The sequence below is a fragment of the Capricornis sumatraensis genome, chromosome 4 (assembly GCF_032405125.1).
Source record: "Capricornis sumatraensis isolate serow.1 chromosome 4, serow.2, whole genome shotgun sequence".
NCBI classification, from domain to species: Eukaryota; Metazoa; Chordata; class Mammalia; order Artiodactyla; family Bovidae; genus Capricornis; species Capricornis sumatraensis.
Window position 1 is genome coordinate 115,327,037 of NC_091072.1, and position 18,474 is coordinate 115,345,510.

Here is an 18,474-nt window from a genome sequence, read left to right on the forward strand (position 1 = left end):
AATAACATCTTGCTAGAGGGAAGTGAGGGGCTTGTGGGGCCTGGAAGAGGGACAGACAGGGGGTGAGGATGACTTCAGGAGCAGATGATGTAAGAGAAGGAGGAAGGGCATTCCAGTGTGCAGTGAGACAGCTGTGTGCTAGAGATGCTCAGTGGACAAAGAGCTGGGAATTCACCCATCAGGCAAAGGGAGCTGTCAGTGAACAAAAGCAGGGAAGAGTAAGGCAGACTCTGATCAGAAAGAAGGAATCAGGTGCAGTGGAAGGCCTAATGTGGATGCCTACTGGCTGGAAGAGGAGCTAAGTCTTGTGCCAAACTGACTTTGGCGTAAACTCAATACTGAGAGCTCACACGGAAAGAACAGATAACTCAGGAACTCTCTGCATCATGCCAGGACTGGAAGATTCTTGGGCTGTAGCCTGCCACTGTGGTGAAACATGCTGTCAGTTTAATAGGCTTGAGGGACCTCAAAAATATGAGAAATGATGCAAGGGTCCCTCATTCTCCAGATAAGGAAACTGAAGTCCAGAGAAGGAGAGCAATTCCATAATCAAGTAAGGGTTTTGGAGAATGTCCAGCTTCACTACTTACTACTAGCGACGTAAGTCTCAATTTCCTCTTCTGTCCAATGGAGATATTAGAAATACCTACTCATCAGGGTAGTTTGAAGATTAAATATAATATGCATGTGAAGGGCTCAACACAGTGCAGTTGGTACTAATGAATTGTACTTGCAACCATCACCAAGGCTATGTGGGAAAACAAGGATGGTGAACTAATACCGCTGAGGACCCTTCCTGGGATGTTGTAGGCCTCAAAGCTTAGTCAGGGGAGAATGAGAAGGAGACCAAGGCCATAGTAACAATGGTTAAAAATTATCCATATCTACTAAATGAATGCATACGTGCATTCAATAAATCCTGAGTGCCAGCACTGCAGAGACCTTGTTGTCACCATGCTCAAAGAGTGAGAGCAGTAGGGTCCCCCTCTTACCACTGACATTATTATAATGTAACACTGTACCATAACATGCTATATAATATCTGTTAGGTAATAACTACAAGAAGGGGTCTGGGATCCAAGTTGTTTATGCAGTTGCTTTAAATAAAAAAGACTCCCTTCATTACCGAGCCTCCCTGCTGGGGAATGGGTCCATTTCAGGGCCAGGAGGCCAGTCCCTGCTTCCCCCTTCCTTCTGAGTCAGGTTGGCCCAGCACCTACCACCCAGGGCTTGCTGCAGAAATTGTAGACAGAGTAGAGGGAGTTGACAGCAGGCAGCCCTCCATACTGGAGGCCGATGACCAGGCTGCGGTAGTCTTCGCCCAGGGCCATGCTGTAGGCATGCTGGCGGACAAGAATGAAGTCCGGCTTGAAGGATCTGCCAAGAGAGGGACCAACAGCAGTGTTACATACTTGATGGGCTGATGGGACAATCAGGACACCAAGCCAAAGCCTGCTGGGGATAGCACCTCAGTTCAGAATGGGGACAGGGTTGGGGAGTGGGGATGAGGAAGACCAGATGCAAACACACAGCAACTGCAAAGTAAAAGGACTGAAAACAATTCACACTTTATTTCTTTTTAAGGCTGTTTTTTAAACTTTTTATACTTAACAAGTATTTAATTTGCAAATGGAAAAAAAAAACATATCAAACAATTCAGTGAACATACTGTGGTTTTACTAGGCACTATGGCAGATACACAAGTTACCGAGTCCTCACTATTGCCCTGGGATGTGGGTGCTGCTGCCGTCAATTCCATCTCACAGACGAGCACCTGGAGGCTCAGGAAGAACAGGTCACTTGCTCACAAAGACACACTGCAGGTAAATGGCAGGGCCAGGGCTGTACAGCCTCATGGCCCTGGGTCACAATGATGGTGCAGCGCAGGCTCCTTCTAGTGCGTCTTCAACACTTCTTGTCCCTTTCAAGTGGCAACCTCTGGGGAGCAGCAAGAGTAGTGATGCCATGGCTTGAGAACATGCCAGGCTCTGCCAGGTCCCTCTGGAGATAAGATCCTGACTGAAGCTCACAAGCAGACTGGGGTAAGGTCAGCACTATTTCCAATTTACAAATGGGAACACAATGCAAATCAGAGATGTTGTGAACGCCCCCAAATCACAAAGCTGGGAAGCAGGAAAGCCATGTTTGAACACAGATCATCCGACTCCAAGTCCACACGCTCTACCCTCTGTCACATGGCTCCAGGTAGATTCACACAGTGTTTCATTCACACTGCACCTGATTCTGGATTCTTCACTTCTAAGTCCAGAGAAAGTCAAGACTCACAGTAGGTAGGTGGTTTACACTTAAAATGGTGTGAGCCATCTGACTCATCCAGACACAGACACTTAGCTTCAAATAAACTGTAGTTCTTTAAAGTAATTCAAATATAAATTAAAATAACCCTCAAAGGGAAAAGACTTGCCCCCAGGGAAGACACTTTTTGAATTGCTCTGAGCTCGGGCCTTATGGTGCCTGCCCCCAGGATCAGGGTCATTACAAGAACATGTTGAAGGAATGAATGATGTACATAAACATCACATCCCAGTCCCAAAGAAAAGGGCAACGGTGTCCCTGGCTAAGCCGTAACTGATCCTGAAGCTGGCCATGTGTACGGTGACATCCGAGTGTGGGTGCACAGAAGCAGTCAGTGATGTCACTGTGGTTAGGGTTGGGGTTGGCTAGAACCTTAGAGCTGCTATGCCTACATCCCTGCTGCATTCTTAGAGATGAACTAGTCCCACAAGTGCATATTACAGATGGGGAAACGGAGCCCTATAGCCAGGCAGTGACATGTCCCAGGTCACCTAGCAATACCACGGCACAGGAGGAGGTTGTACCACATCCCTTCTTTCCTCCTGCCTCCCCACCCTTTGCCCTACACTCTGCAGGGTCTCACAGCAACAGACATGGAAGGAGGGGTGAAGAGGTGTGTCCATCTCTAACAGGGATCCAATGACCAAAGGGAGCACTGATTTATAAGTACTTTCTACTTTTAGATGATTTTAAAAATAATATATGCTCATTGTGCAAATAAAAAACAAAAAAAAAACCCAAACCACCCTTGGAAAACAGAAAGAAACAAAATTATCTGCAATTCTCAACACAGAAAAAATTCTAATAACCTTTAGAATAATAAGCACATATTATTTGTGTTTTCTTATGTGTACATTATGACTCAATAATCTATTTTATGTATATAATACTCATAATTGATTTTATGTTTTCTAGTAATTATGATTTTGCTGTTTTCCACATATTATAGGGTATTTTCCCTATCAAAATATCTTCAGAAGTATCATTTATAATGGTTTCCTAATAGTGCACTGAATGGATATACTATTAAGCCAACCAATCATCTATTATCATCAAGTAGCCTCTTTCCAATATTTCACACATGCACATCTTTGCACACAAACTGACCTCATTTAAAATTATTTCTTTAAGATAATGTCTAAGTGCAACTGTTAGGTGAAAGGGTATGAACTTTTTTAAAGGTACTCAGAAAACTATCCCTTTTTAAATGTGCACAGCACCAGGGCATATGACAGTGTCTGTCTCACTGCAGCCTCACCAGTTCAGCAGTTTTTACAAAATACATTTTTCAATTTGATAAACCATGTCCCTCTAAAGATACCCTGCACCCCATTTCTGTTTCAGTTTGCATTTTTATGATTTTAGTAAGATTGAATACTTTTAATTACCATATTTACTTTCTTTACTGTAGAAGTCTGCTCACATCTTTCCTCACCGGAAAAAAAAATGGGGTCTCCATGTTTCCTCATGGACATGAGCTCTGATGGGGCCTTCATCTGTCATGTGTGGTGATGTTTTTACTAGTTGATTATCTTTTTATTTATGCCTGTGAATCTTAACAGAATATATGAACACATTGTCCATTCCCCTTGAGTCTTTCCCTCTTGCTTTTGCTCTCTGCTTTGAAGCTCCGAGGGTCCCGTGGGGCTCCGGGTCTGACAGCGTGACACGCCCTCTTCCCAGCAGTGCAGTTTTCCTCCCAGACAACAGTGCTAGCACACTTGGGGCCTCACTCGGGGGACTCCACTCTGCTCTGGGAGGAATTCAAAGTCTTGCGCTGGCCAAAATCCAGTGGCTTGTCTCGGGATGCTCCAACTCTAGTCCCGGATATTACGGTGCTGTCTCTCTAGAGCACCTAGAACTCACCACTAAACCAGATCTCTCTTACTCTTTGAAATAAACTAGTAGCAACCTCCACTGTGTCTTCCAGGATTTGAGAATCTACCTCAAGCTTCCATATTCCAAGTGCTCTTTTAAAATTATACATCAGCTCCATGCTCAAAACCCTCAGAAGGCTTCCGTCTTTCTGATGACAAATGCTCACCTCCTTACCTCAGCTACAAAGCCCCTGCCTGCCTCTCCATTCTCATTTCTACTTTTCTCTTCCTCACCTCCACCAAGGGCGTCCCAGCTGGCGCTGGTGGTAAAGAACCTGCCTGCCAATACAGGAGATGTAAGAGTTGTGGGTTCGATCCCTGGGTGGGGAAGATCCCCTGGAGGAGGGCATGGCAACCCACTCCAGTATTCTTGCCTGGAGAATCCCATGGGCAGAGGAGCCTGGAAGGCTACGGTCCACAGGGTCATAAAGAGTCGGACATGACTGAACTGACTTAGCAGCAGCAGCACCTCTGCCAGAACCACACTGACAACTGCTCCTCCCTTTAATTTCTTTTCCTGGAGGCTCTTTTCCCAAATGGGTGTGTGGCTGCCTCATTCTTATCACTTATTGGCTTAAATTCATTTCCTGAAGGACACCTGTCCTGTTAGCTCTACTGAAATTTTCCTCAACCCTCATATTGCCCTATTTTCTTCACAGCTCTTATGACAACTGTATTTCTCCGGTTTATATATTTAGTTGTTTATTGTCTGTCTCTTCCCTCTAAAGATGTCAGCTCAATGAGAACAGGGGACCTGCTCAGGTCCTTATCAGTAATTTTAAACGAATGATGAAGTTAATGAATGCATGCACACATGAAAGAAGGAGGGCCTCCCAGGTGGCGGAGCAGTAAAGAATCCCACAGTGAGGAAGACCTGGCTTGGATCCCTGGGTTGGGAAGATCCCCGGAGGAGGACCAGGCAACCCACTCCAGTGTTCTTTCCTGGAAAATTCAATGGACAGAGGAGCCTGGCAAATACAGTCAATGGGGTCACAAAGAGTCAGACACAACTGAGTGACTAACACTACTATTATGAAAGAATGAGTGAATGCGAAGTAGAAAAAGGGACGCTCTCTTTCCTTGTGATCCTAGAGAAGAGAAATAGGGTTGATGGCCAAAGTAGCCAGGAAATTAACACGTGGCCCCTAATAACCAGCGGGCTGCCTTACAATGAGTCCTGTGTTCCTGGAGGTACGTTAGCATCACAAAGAAAGTTTTAACCCTAGGAAATGCAAGTTGGACCCCATGACTGCTTAAGATCCTCAGATACAATCTGTGAGAAATAAACACTCTCCATGAGTACTGTATCAGAGCAAACCAGGCATGTGTCACAGTTCAAATTCTGCCACTGACTGCTGCACAGAATGCACAGTGTCTTCCACACAGCCTGAGATTTCACAGAAGGTGAAAAATCAGAGACACCAGCATGCAGTTCCTCCCTGCACACCCAGCACCCAATGCTTTCTGTCCAGTCAGGGAATAGCCACGTCCTGCATGTCACCCCACCATCCAAGGATGCAGTCAGTAGTTTCAGGCCCTGACAGTGGGCCAAGCACCCCTGCAGAGGCTGGAAATCCTAGGATGATTGGAACATCATTCCTGCTTTCACAAGACTCACAGTCCGAGAGGAGGTGGGTGCAATGCTAAAGGATAAGGATTTCCTAAAAGAACAAATGAAAAAGTGAGTGAGCGAAACAACAGAAGCAAATAGGAAACACTAAGGTGGGCCGACTCTCCCTGGGGAGTGTGTGGATGAGTGTGTGCCGGAGGGCTCAGGTCAAGAAAGAAAGGTAGGGGTTTGTCACATGGACAGGGCTTTAAGGGTTTCCAGGTGGAGGGAACAGCACCTGCAACTGAAAGCGGGGATTTCTGAGGTGAGAAGATAGTGGTCTGTGATCGGTTTTATCTGCTCAGTATACTTCTCTTTGGGGGGGAAATAGACTCCATGATAAAATTCTCTCCAATCAAAGAACTGCATTCCTCTGGGCAGTAACTGGTCTAAGGATTGCATTGCTGATGTCAAAAGGGTTGTCACAATCCTCCTTTAGTGGCCAGCTAAGCTTGACACTGTTTTCCTGCTGACAGCGTTTTCCTGCTCCATGAAAGGACCCTACCTGTAACAGGGCGATCAAGCCTGTCTGCCTCACTGAGACCCTGAATCCTCCTGAGCCTGACACTGGAGCCGTCCGTATCTTCTGAGTTACTTGCACTATTGGTGGTGGTTTAGTCACTAAGTCGTGTCCGACTCTTGCGACCTCATGTAGCCTCCCAGGCTCCTCTGTCCATAGGATTCTCTAGGCAAAAATACTGGAGTGGGTTGCCATTTCCTTCTCCAGGGGATCTTCCCGACTCAGGGATCGAACCCAGGTCTACATGCATTGCAAGCAGATTCTTTACCAACTGAGCTACGAGGGGATCTTCCCACTTGAGCTATTAAGTATTCTATTTTGCCTACACTGGTTTAAATTGGGTCTGGTGCTCGCCCTCACTACTGCTCTGACTGGTATTGAGAGGAAGTGGCAAAGTCTACAGTTGGTTACATGGCAGGAGTATAAAGTCTGATGAGGTGGTGGCAAGATATATGGTTGGGTAAACATTTCCAACAACTCCTGTGAACCCCTTCCTGCTCTTCTGCCTCCACCGGCCCTCTGGGCACATGCCCTGTGTCTTTCATGCCTGAGCAAGAAGGCCTCCTTCAGTCCCACACAAGCTGGCACATCCTGGCTAGAGGCTGTACCTGGGTTTTATTATTCTTTAGACTTAAATGAGCTATGTTATATGGGTTTCTGATCCCAGGTCTGTTCTTGGAAGTGGCATTCGACGCTGGAGAGGAAATCAAGGACAACATACAATTAAATGGTAGAGACGGGACAGGTGATGCATTGCTGGGAGATTACCAGGTGCTCCAGGCAGTGTCAAGAAGTGGGGGGCCAAAGGCTGAGTCACTTTTCATCACTGGAGAAGCATAACAATTCCCTCAATATGCAGAAGCCTGCAGTGGCCAGAAAAGATTTCAACTGGGCGTTGCCTGCGGCCTAGGTTAATACGCAGAAGCCTCGTTATTCTCAGCCACCTGACTGCTATTTTGTCACAGTCGTTTTCTGAAAGAGCCAGGCTGACTAAGGGACAGTGTTGCTAACTTTGGTCACATGTTGATCCATCAAAGCCAGACGTGACCCCAGGCATGCCTGGGAAGGCTATGGACTTCTGATATCTGTGCCCACCAGCAGAGACTTCAGGTGTCCTCAAAACTTCTCCCACTTCTCACACTCCTTCCCCATCCCCCTCCACCTCTAAACATACCACCTCAGGTACCAAATCTGTGGGAAGGAAACCAAGAGAACTGAGCACGCCAGCCATAACAGGTGTCCTGAGGAAAAGCAGAGGGGAATCCACCCTCCTGAAGGCTATGGACCACTACTGTAGCAAGGGCAGAACAGAGATGTGCGTGCTAGGCAGATGCAGAGCCTTGAATGGGCCATCTGGAAGGGCTTTAGGAATTAGCGATGCTTCCCGCCAGCCCGAGAACTGCAAGAAATTAGTCCAGGCCAAAGAGAAACAAGGTGTGGCCAACCAGGAATCTGGCGAGAAGCGGACAACAGGAGGCCTCAGTGCGGTCGGTGGGGGCGGGGGGTGGAGGAGGCGGGTGTGCGCACGGCAGCCGGCAGCTGCCAGCCACACGGAGGGCGGTGGGGGAGGCCTGGCGGCGCTTACACACAGCCAGGCTCTCTGTGAGTCTCGGGGCTCTCTTTGTAAACTACTAGATGGGGACTGTAGCCATGAAATTAAAAGACGCTTACTCCTTGGAAGAAAATTTATGACCAACCTAGATAGCAAATCCAAAAGCAGAGACATTACTTTGCTGACTAAGGTCCATCTAGTCAAGGCTATGGTTTTCCAAGTGGTCATGTATGGATGTGAGATTTGGACTGTGAAGAAAGCTGAGCACCGAAGAATTGATGCTTTTGAACTGTGGTGTTGGAAAAGACTCTTGAGAGTCCCTTGGACTGCAAGGAGATCCAACCAGTCCATTCTGAAGGAGATCAGCCCTGGGATTTCTTTGGAAGGAATGATGCTGAAGCTAAAACTCCAATACTTTGGCCACCTCATGCGAAGAGTTGATTCACTGGAAAAGACTCTGACGCTGGGAGGGATTGGGGGCCGGAGGAGAAGGGGATGGCAGAGGATGAGATGGCTGGATGGCATCACTGACGTGATGGACCTTAGTTTGAGTGAACTCTGGGAGTTGGTGATGGACAGGGAGGCCTGGCGTGCTGCGATTCATGAGGTTGCAAAGAGTCAGACACGACTGAGCAACTGAACTGAACTGAACTGAAGAGGTTAATAAAACATAGACACGAGTTGCTGGAGGAAGGAGGCTTCCCCGTCTCCCTTCGAAGCCTCAGAAGCCTCAGAGTATCGGTCTCTTGATCTCAGTCTCTTCTCCCTTTCATTTCAGAGATATTCTTGTGACTCCACCCTTGCTCCAGCCTTCTTCTCCATCACCCCAGGGATCTCACATGTTACGGGTTGAATTGTGTGCCTCCAAAAGATATATCAAAGTCCTGAGCCCTGTTCCTGGCTATGTGACCTGATTTGGAAACAGGTCTTAGCAGATTCAATCAAGTTAAGGTGCGGTCATACTGGAGTAGAGTGCCTAACCCAATGCCTAGATCTTTTTAAGAAATGGTCAATCTGGATGCAGACAGAGAGAGGAAGAGGAGAACGCCATGTGACGATGGAATCAAAGATTAGAGCGATGAGTCGACATATCGAGGGATGTAAAGGATTGCTGGCAACACGTCAAAGGATGTAAAGGATTGCTGGCAACAACGAGAAATGAGGAAGAGACAGGAACGGATCCTCAGCTAGATCATTGAGAGGGAGCATGGCCCTGCTGACACCTTGATCGCAGACTTCCTGCCTCCAGAACCGTGAGAGAATAAACTTCTGTTGTGTAAGCTGCCCAGCCTCTGGCACTTAGTTATAGCAGCCTCAGGAAACAAATACTCTGCACGCCCCCAATATTTCCTCTTTCTAGCAGCTTCCTGGCTTTCTTTCTTCTTGTGCGTATCCATCCACAGCCCCCTCCTCACTTCCCAAAAACACAACCCTGACTCCAACAATAAGAAAACCTTTGCTTCAAGGCTGAAAATGAATGACAGTTAAGTAATGTTTACGTAACTTTATGTAAAAGAGTTAACAAATCAACACATAGATAAGTGTATGGAGATTTATTTGGAAGGATGTTCACCAAAAGCGCTAAGCTGGGTATCTCTGAAGGGTGGGGTGGGAAATGGGGGATTTTACATTCTCTTCAGACTTTTTTGTACTATCTGTATTAAAAAAAGAGTACAAAGCATTTTTACAACTATGAAAAAACAATGAGGTTCATCTTCATTTTAGAAAAAAATGATAAATGTAACAATGATGTAAAATCATGGAAAATGCTGATGGGACCATTTCACATGACATAAAACAATAGAAAAGAGAATCTGCGTTACGACTAAAGTACCATAAACATGAAAAGACTGGAAGGGCAGCTGGAACATTGCTCATTCGTTAGGGTGGTGAGGCTACAGGTAATTTTGTTTTGAAAATTTCCATTTTTGTTATACCGTGGTTTGGGCATTAATCAAAATTTTGGTTGGCATAAACAAGTAACTGAAGGTAAAACAATCCCCTTCACTTGGGCTGGCAGCTGTAACTAGCCCGTCCTCCACTCTCTCCCATTACTACAATATGTGCCTACAGCCCCAATTCCCACGTACCCATCTCCACCACCCTCTGCATCCAGCTGCCAGTCCCCTTTCCACCTTAGTGAACTCACACTGAGGTCATTCCTAAAAGCCAAACTCCAAGATCAAATGCTTTCTGCTATGTCCTCCCTTTCCCTGATTTCTGATAACAGCTAATGTTCAGTGAGCCTCTATTCTAAGCCCTCCATGTATCTTCACTCATTCAAGCCTGACTCATTTAAGGAGCTGTTATTTTCATCTCCATTTTCCAGATAAGAAAACAGAGACAGAGTGGTTAAGGAACTTGCCGAGGTTCCACAGCTGTTGTTGGTGGAACCATGAGTCAAACCTGGAAGCTGCTGGCTCTGGAGAAGGGTTTCCCACTCTGCACTATTGACCTTGGACCTGGATGATTCTTCGTTGTGGGAGGCTGTCCTATGCATTGTAGGGTGTTGGGACCATCCCTGGCCTCCACCGATAGAGGCAATAGAACCCCCAGGCCCAGCTGTGACACTAGAAATGTCTCTAGACATTGCCAAGAGTTCTATGGGGCAAATTCACCCTGGTCCTCTGCAACGTGATTACCATCCGCCCTGCACTGAAGACGCTCTCCCCGTGCTTCCCAGCTGCTCCCTCCCGGCTCTTCACTGTATCTGCTCCCCTGATTGGCTCTTCTCCAAGGCTCAAGGTTGGTTCCCTGCCCTGGAAAATCACCTCTATTCAGTGGGTTCACCCACCTTGTCCTCACAGGCAATAGTGGAAATAACTCCGATTTATAGAGCACTTCCTGTGCCCCGGGAGTCATTTGAAGGCTTTTAATTATGTTCTCTTTAATCCTCACAATGATCCTATAAGGAGACTATCAATAATCTTATTTTTCAAGAAATCATCACTAATTCATAAAAATATCAAATCACTATGAGCTGTATATATAAAATGAATATAATATTGTAAGTCAACTATACTTCAATTAAAAATAAATACAAATAAAAGTAAAGTGAAATCGCTCAGTTGCGTTCAACTCTTTGCGACCCCATGGACTGTAGCCTACCAGGCTCCTCTGTCCATGGGATTTTCCAGGAAATAGTACTGGAGTGGATTGCCATTTCCTTCTCCAGGGGATCTTCCCAACCCAGGGTTCGAACCCAGGTCTCCTGCATTGTAGACAGACGCTTTACGGTCTGAATCACCAGGGAAGTCCGAAATAAAAGTAAAGAAGGAATAATTTTTAAAAAGAAACTAAGGCACTGAGAGATTAAGCACAATAAGAACGATTTCCACATGGACCAGAGTGCTTCAGAGTTGACGTGCATAACCAATGTGTCACCAGCATCATCCTTATTACCTCAAATTCACCCTTCCTGGACCCTAAATCATCAGGCTCCCCCACTGTGGACCTCTTGACTTCTGTCAAAGCACCCCCAGGCTCACAGCAACCCAGGATCTATCACCTTGAAGTCATCTGTGATTCTTCTCTCTGACCCCCCACGTAAGAAGCCACTCCCCACTCCAGAAGTGTCTAGGGTGTTCACTCAAACTCATGTCCATTGAGTCGGTGATGCTATCCAACCATCTCATCCTCTGTTATCCCCTTCTCCTCTTGCTTTCAATCTTTCCCAGCATCAGGGTCTTTTCCAAAGAGTCACCTCTTTTCATCAGTTGGCCAAAGTACTGGAGTTTCAGCTTCAGCATCAGTCCTTCCAATGAATATTAACGACTGATCTCCTTTAGAATATACCGGTTGGATCTCCTTGCAGACCAAGGGACTTTCAAGAGTCTCCTCCAACACCACAGTTCAAAAGCATCAATTCTACACTCAGCTTTTTTATAGTCCAACTCACATCCATACATGACTACTGTAAAAACCACAGCTTTGAGTAGACAGACGTATGTTGGAAAAGTAACGTCTCTGCTTTTTAATATGCTGTCTGAGTTGGTCATAACTTTTCTTCCTTCTTTTTAGAAGCATGCACACCCCTTACTCTCTCTTTCATTTTCCCACTTTCAATAAGGACTTGAACACTAGAAATGTTTCCTCTTCCTGTAGGAGAAAACAACCTCTATGACAGACGGCAGCTAACGCAGGGCTCTGTGAAGAGCTGGGGGAAGTGGGCGCTGGTGAAAATAGAAAACAGCCTTTGCTCTAGCTGCTAAGCCCTCATAGGAACAAGGTCCCAGGTGGCCCTAATAACTTTCTAAAGTCCAATTCTGGATATTTATAAGAAATTCTCAGTAATTTAAAGGCTGATGGCTAATAAACAAGTTTTTTTTTTTTAATCGTACACCAAAAATAAATAAAGCAGAACTGCTATGGGAAAAACTCCAATGAGACTCAAGTCTCCAACTATGGAGGACAACTGTGACTCAACTCCAGCATGTGGTGGCCACATGGAAATCCTTGGTCAGTCTTACCAAATCCTCTGGTTTTCAAATGAAGCCAGAAACCTGCCTTTTATGTGAAGTCTTTTTGTGTAAAATCTTTCATTTAAAAAAAACATGGGGCCACATTGTATGTGCAGACCAAAGTTGTCTAGATAAGACATAGGACCTGAAAGCTAGCAGTGTATGGTCTCCAACGTGGGGAGGAAGGGTCCTCTCTCCCACCACCACCCTCATCTGCATTCGACTCCTGTACTAATCCTGAAGTAATGGTTCCCTCCTGCCACTCTGCTGTTCAAACCCCTGGCAGCCTCACTGCCCACAGACAGGAGCTCCTACTTCTTCCCCTGCAGCTCAGTGCTCTCCAGAAGGCAGCCTGGGCTTCCTTTTAGCTCTGTCTCCTCCTTGCTCCTAGAACATCCTTACATCAAGGTCCATGGCCCTGCTGCTCCCACGCTCATCTTCCATCCATTCACACTGTGCTCTGTCCATGCAACTCCCTCTGCCTAGGAAGTATGTCAGTTGCTCAGTCATGTCTGACTCTTTGCGACCCCATGGACTGGAGCCCACCAGGCTCCTCTGCTTATGGAATTTCCCAGGCAAAAATACTGGAGTGGGTTGGCATTTCCTTCTTCAGGGGGATCCTCCCAATGCAGAGATCAAACTAGTGTATCCTGCATTGCAGGTAGATTCTTTACCATCTTTACCATCTTTACACCAGGGAAGCCCATGCTTAGGAAAGTGAAAGTTGCTCAGTCATGTCCGACTCTTTGTGACTCCATGGACTATATGGTCCATGGAATTCTCCAGGGGATCTTCCCAACCCAGGGACTGAACCCAGGTCTTCTGCGTTGCAGGCAGATTCTTTAACAGCTGAGTTGCAAGGGAATCCCATGCTTAGGAAACTGCCCCTCAAAAATTCCAATTCAGACTCTACCTCCTCATGATTCCTCCCCATCCTCCATTCCCATACCTTCAAGGTGTCTGGCTCACCTGAAAACTCCTCACACAGCATCTCCTAACTGCTCACATGTTGTGGTCTCCTAGTTAACTCTTCACCTGTCCAAGACTGCCTCTATCTGGGGGCAGGGTTCTTCCCCCGCCTTTGAAGTCTCTTCTCCACATTGCCCAGAGACGTTTTTTATGGGACACACATCTGAGTGGTTTTAGAGGCTGTCTACTGTGTGCAGATTCAAGTCCAATTGCCATATCACCAACACAAAATCCTGCATCTGGTTTGATTTTAAAAGGTCTACTTCTCCAGTTCCACTATGGTCATCTCTGGTCACACGGATGCACATGCTCAGACTTTCAGTTGTGTCCAACTCTTTACGACCACATGGACTGCAGCCCACCAGGCTCCTCTGTCCATGGGATTCTCCAGGCAAGAATACTGGAGTGGGTTGCTGTGCCCTCCTCCAGGGGATCTTCCCAACCCAGGGATTGAACCCAGGTCTCCTGCATTGCAGGCAGATTCTTTTTCTTTTTTTTTTTTAAAGTATATCACAGTTTTATTTAAGAACCTTTACTATTATTGCAGTACATAATTTTCTCTAAGTTTTACAGATTTTGATATTCATATCTACATTTGCTTCTTATATCAAAGCACAAGTTGACAATTAAAAGTTCCTCAACAATTTTTGTTAAATGAATTAGTAGTGAATATTTGGTTCTATTGCAGCAGATTCTTTACTGCTGAGCCACCAGGGAAGCCTGGGTTGGTCACATGGATAATAATATGCACTCTATACTTCAACCCCACAGGACTCCAGCTATATCCAGAAGCCACGATCTGTCTCACCTTTGTAATTCAACACATACTTGGGGAAAACAAGGACAGCAGGCTATTCAGAGAGACTATTATGAAAATTAAGAATATCCTTCTTATTTAATATGATAAAAAGTGAGTCCAGGAATGTTCTTTCCCGTCTAATGCTCTTACTGTTCTTTCAAAGCTTGGTCAATAAAATGTTCCTTGTAGAATAGGCTGGCATTATTTACTTCCTGGGATAAAAGTTAACCAACATACACACACACACACACACACACACTTTAAGAACAGTGAGGTCTCTGAATGACGAGGAGGTGGTATGTCCATCTGTAATACCAAGTCTCTGAGCTCCCGGCAGGTGTCCAGTACTAGCAGGTGCTCAGGGCCATGTGGAATTGGGAGTGTGCTCCAACTTACCTTCCCAGGGTCCTGGCCCATCTAAAGTCAGCAGCACTTCAACAGCTACCAGGGACACTGCATCTCAAGACACCAAAACAGCAAGGGGGGCTAGTGGAAAGCGAGGGCTGGGAAGCATGGGGCAGTCTAGTACCCCCTCTGCTCCTGACTTGCTGTGGGCCTCTGACACCTCAGCTTCTCCTCTCTGGGCCTCAGTTTCCTCACTGTATAGGACAGTTTGGCTAAATGACCTCCTAGGGCCCTGCTTCCAACTCCAGTCTTGGAACTGAGGCTTTCAACACCCACCTCTCTGTCGTACCTGCCCGAGTTCTGTTGTGACATCCTGTCACACAGCAGTAGTTTGAGAATCAGAATCACTATTTGGTACTTGCTGAGTGGCAGGCACCCACATGGGTATTTTTAAGCTTTATCTGATTGCATCCTCACATAGAACTCCTGTGAAGTGGGTACTTGTCTTGGGTTGGGCCCCTAAAAGTGGTGCCTAAAACAGTCTTCCAAAGCCTATGATCCATGGAGGAGGAAGGGTGTGTTCTTAAGCAGGTAAGTGGATGAGAGAAGCAGGACAGGAAGGGGAAGGGGCTGAGGATGGATGTAGTCATGGATAAGGTCTAGCCTTGGCTGGATTTGTAGAGATTTCTGGAGCACAGTCCCATGGAGTTATCCCATCTTGAGGAAAGAGGCTCAGCTTCTGTGTCCCCAGCATTAGTCAGTTACCAGCTCGGCTGATGGGAGAGGGAGAGGGAGGGTGGCAGAAGGAGACAGCCTTTCGGATGTCTCAGAGATGCCAATACCTTAAGCCAAAGGCTCTGGAGAAGACCAGAGGTGTAGCTGTTACCATGGCACTCACAGCATTGGGACTGGTGCACTAGCTGGCAAAGGGGGTCTGAGCAGACAACCCCAGCATCTCCACAGCACTATTATTAGCCCATTTGCAGATGGGAAAAGCGGAGACCTGGAGAGGTTCGATGTGCTCTCTTGGTCACAGAACTATGAAATACAGAACTCTGTACCATTAAGTATAAATCACATTTCCCGTAAGCAGTCCCCACCCCTGTGGAACAGGACCCATGGACCTCTGTCTCCTTGGCACCCAGAGTGGTTACTGCATCCAAAGGGTGGGAGGTGTGCTTAGGATGGCTGGGTTGGTGAGGTGCAGCTCTCCACAGCCGTGGAGCCTCAGGTGGCATGTCTCTGTGAGGCAGGGACTCAGTCCTTACCCTCTGAGGGCCCAGGGGAGCACCCCACTCTCTGACAGCTGCCTGGGCTCCAGGCCCTGTCAGCAGCCTGCTTCTCCCCAGGGGTGGGCCTCCTGCCAGGCTGCCTCTGCGGGAAGGGGAACATTATTCATCAGGGAGATAAGGCAGCTGATGAGAGATGGGCCTCCAAGCAGCTGTTCCTCAGCAGGGTTGGAGCGGATGCCGGAGATGCACAGGGGAGGGGGGCAAGGAGGAAAGCCCATTGTGAGATAAAAAATGATGGCGCTGCTGAGGGGTGATGGGAGAGCACATTTCCAACTGAGACTGGGTGCTAGTATGCACTTGTCCCCAAGCCCTTCCCACAAATGTCTATGCCGGTGAACCCCATGTGTGCCTCTGATCAGGCTAACTACTCAACAGGCCAGGGGGTTCTATCAGCTCAGGCAGCAAAAGTGTCCAACTGGTGGGGGTGGGGTGCATAGTTTCCGTAGAGTTCCACCCCAAGCTAACTGTTCACTGAAACAGACTTGGGGCCAAGAGGGGCTGAGTGCTTCAGGCTGGGCCACAGCCCTCAATCACTCATTTCCTGCCTCTGGGGTACTTAGGGCACCTAAGCCCCCTTCCTGCAGCTCCCCTGGGAGTCTCTTCTCTTAAAGCTAGCCTGTACAGGGTGGAATTTTCCAGGCTGAGGAGCAAGCATGGGTGAGGTTACTGTCTGTGTTTTTTGAAAGGAGCCATTAAAAGGGACCCCAGGGGTTTCCTGAGAGAGAGAAAAGAGTTGGGTGGGTCCTCTCTGGAGGGAAATGGGCTCATCACGGCCCCCGCTGACACACCCAGCACCTCTCCTGCCTCCTTCTATCACCTTCCTTTCTGACCATACTGTAGGGTTTTCTCAGAAGTCAGGCTTTCCCTTGCCCCATATCCTGCGCTGGACGTTTGCACATAGACCTCCTAGCGAACCTTTATTCTTCCTTAGCAGTCAGAACAGGGAAGTGTGCACAGAGGGGTCTTTAAAAGCAGCTATGATATGATGTCCAACTCTTTGTGACCCCATGGATTGTAGCCCTCCAGGCTCCTCGGTCCATGGGATTCTCCATGCAAGAATACTGGAGTGAGTTGCCATGCCCTCCTCCAGAGGATCTTCCCAACCCAGGGATTGAACCTGTATCTCCTTTATCTCCTGCATTGGCAGGCAGTTTCTTTACCACTAGCTCTACATGGGAAGCCCACTTTATAAAACAAATGCAGCCGAATGTTGATCTGACAAGCAGGGTCATGAGCACATAAGTAACAATAGTTAATGTTTATTAAGCACATAGTGTGTGTGAGGAAATTTTGTCTTTTAAAGAGCTTTACCTTAATTAATCCTGACAATTACCTGTAGAGGTAGTTTTTTGTTTTTTTTTTTTTAAAGAAGACAGAGAAACGAAAGGGTTAAGTCATCTCTCCAATGTCCCACTGCAGAGCCCTGAAGCCTGGCTCCTCACCACACCACCTCAATAAATGGGTGTTTGTTATATTATTCTCTGAACTTCTACTATGCTTGAAATAGTTTAGAATTGTTTTCTTAAAGGATCTGAAGTAAATATGGCAAAATATTAATATTTGTTAAATTTGTGTGTTCAACTTAATACTTAAAATTATTGCAAACTTAAAAAATATATATATGAATATTTCAAAAGGAAAAAAAAGCCTCAATGTTTCTACAACTTCTCCTCAGAAGACTGCTGGAGCCCCCTCAAACCTCCTCCCCAAAGCTCTCACACAATCAACCCCATTATTATTATCTTTCTGTGCTTTTCTCCATCCTGACTCTTATCACGTCCCATTCTAGTTGTTGATTCACTGCTCATTTCTCCTTCTAGGCTGTGAACTCCACTGGGGTGATGTTGGATTTTTACCTGCATTTCCAGGGCCTGGCTTCCTGCAAGGAAAATCTAGATGCTCCATAAAATCATTTGATGAAGCTACACTGGGGGCTCCCGTGGGTGATGACTGAGCGGCTGGTGGAAGGGAAGCTGTAGGGGGTGGAGGGCCAACCGTGGGCCCTGCCCTCCCAGCTAGAGACATATGGCAATAATTTCAGGACTATCACCCAGTCAGGGTTTCCAGCATAAGTGCTTCCAGCTGCACCTTCCGTTGTGCACAGGAACTTCTTAAGACAGGATTCTGGCTGCTTCCAGCTTGGCTCACAGGCCTAATCTAAGAAGTGGAGGGCAGCTTTCGAGGAAGCCTATCTGGATTTTAACCCACTGGGTCTCCAGCTGTGACCCTCTGCTGATCTGGTGTTCATCAGGTGAAGACTCTGCAATGTGGCTTTTTCACTCTGGCTCAGGAGTTCTCCATCGTGGCTGCATCTTGAAATCACCTGGGGAACTTTCAAAACTACTCACACCTAACCTTTCCCCTTCTTCCCCTACCCCTGGATATTCTGATATGATTGGCCCCAGGCTGACGTTTTTAGAAGCTTTCGAGGTGATTGTAACAGTTAGAGCTCCTGCTGGGTGCTTTTTGCTAAAAAGACAGCTGTCAGCAGGTGAACTGCGATGACTTCATCATCAAGAGACATTACTGAGCATCTACTATGTGAAAGGACATTACTGAGCATCTATTATCTAAGAAGGAAGGAGTTTGAGATCTCTTTCCCAAGAAGCAACTGTGTTGGGAGGAGAAATTACTTAGCCAGTGTTGGCATGCACAGATCACACAGCCAGCCTGGGAATGGTAGGGTCTTGGTACCCATTAGGTCCATGTAGGATATCACTGATAGATCACAGGAT

The 18,474-nt window shown here is 46.7% G+C and overlaps 1 protein-coding gene across 2 annotated transcripts in view; it reads right to left on the reverse strand.

Moving 5' to 3' along the window:
- SYN3 (synapsin III) overlaps positions 1-18,474 on the reverse strand; it is a 447,307-nt gene that overhangs the window by 329,978 nt on the left and 98,855 nt on the right. For both annotated transcript variants that reach the window (XM_068970770.1, XM_068970769.1), the window contains one exon: positions 1,221-1,377. In XM_068970770.1, the coding sequence (XP_068826871.1) occupies positions 1,221-1,377 (157 nt within the window). The remainder of the gene's footprint in view (positions 1-1,220; positions 1,378-18,474) is intronic.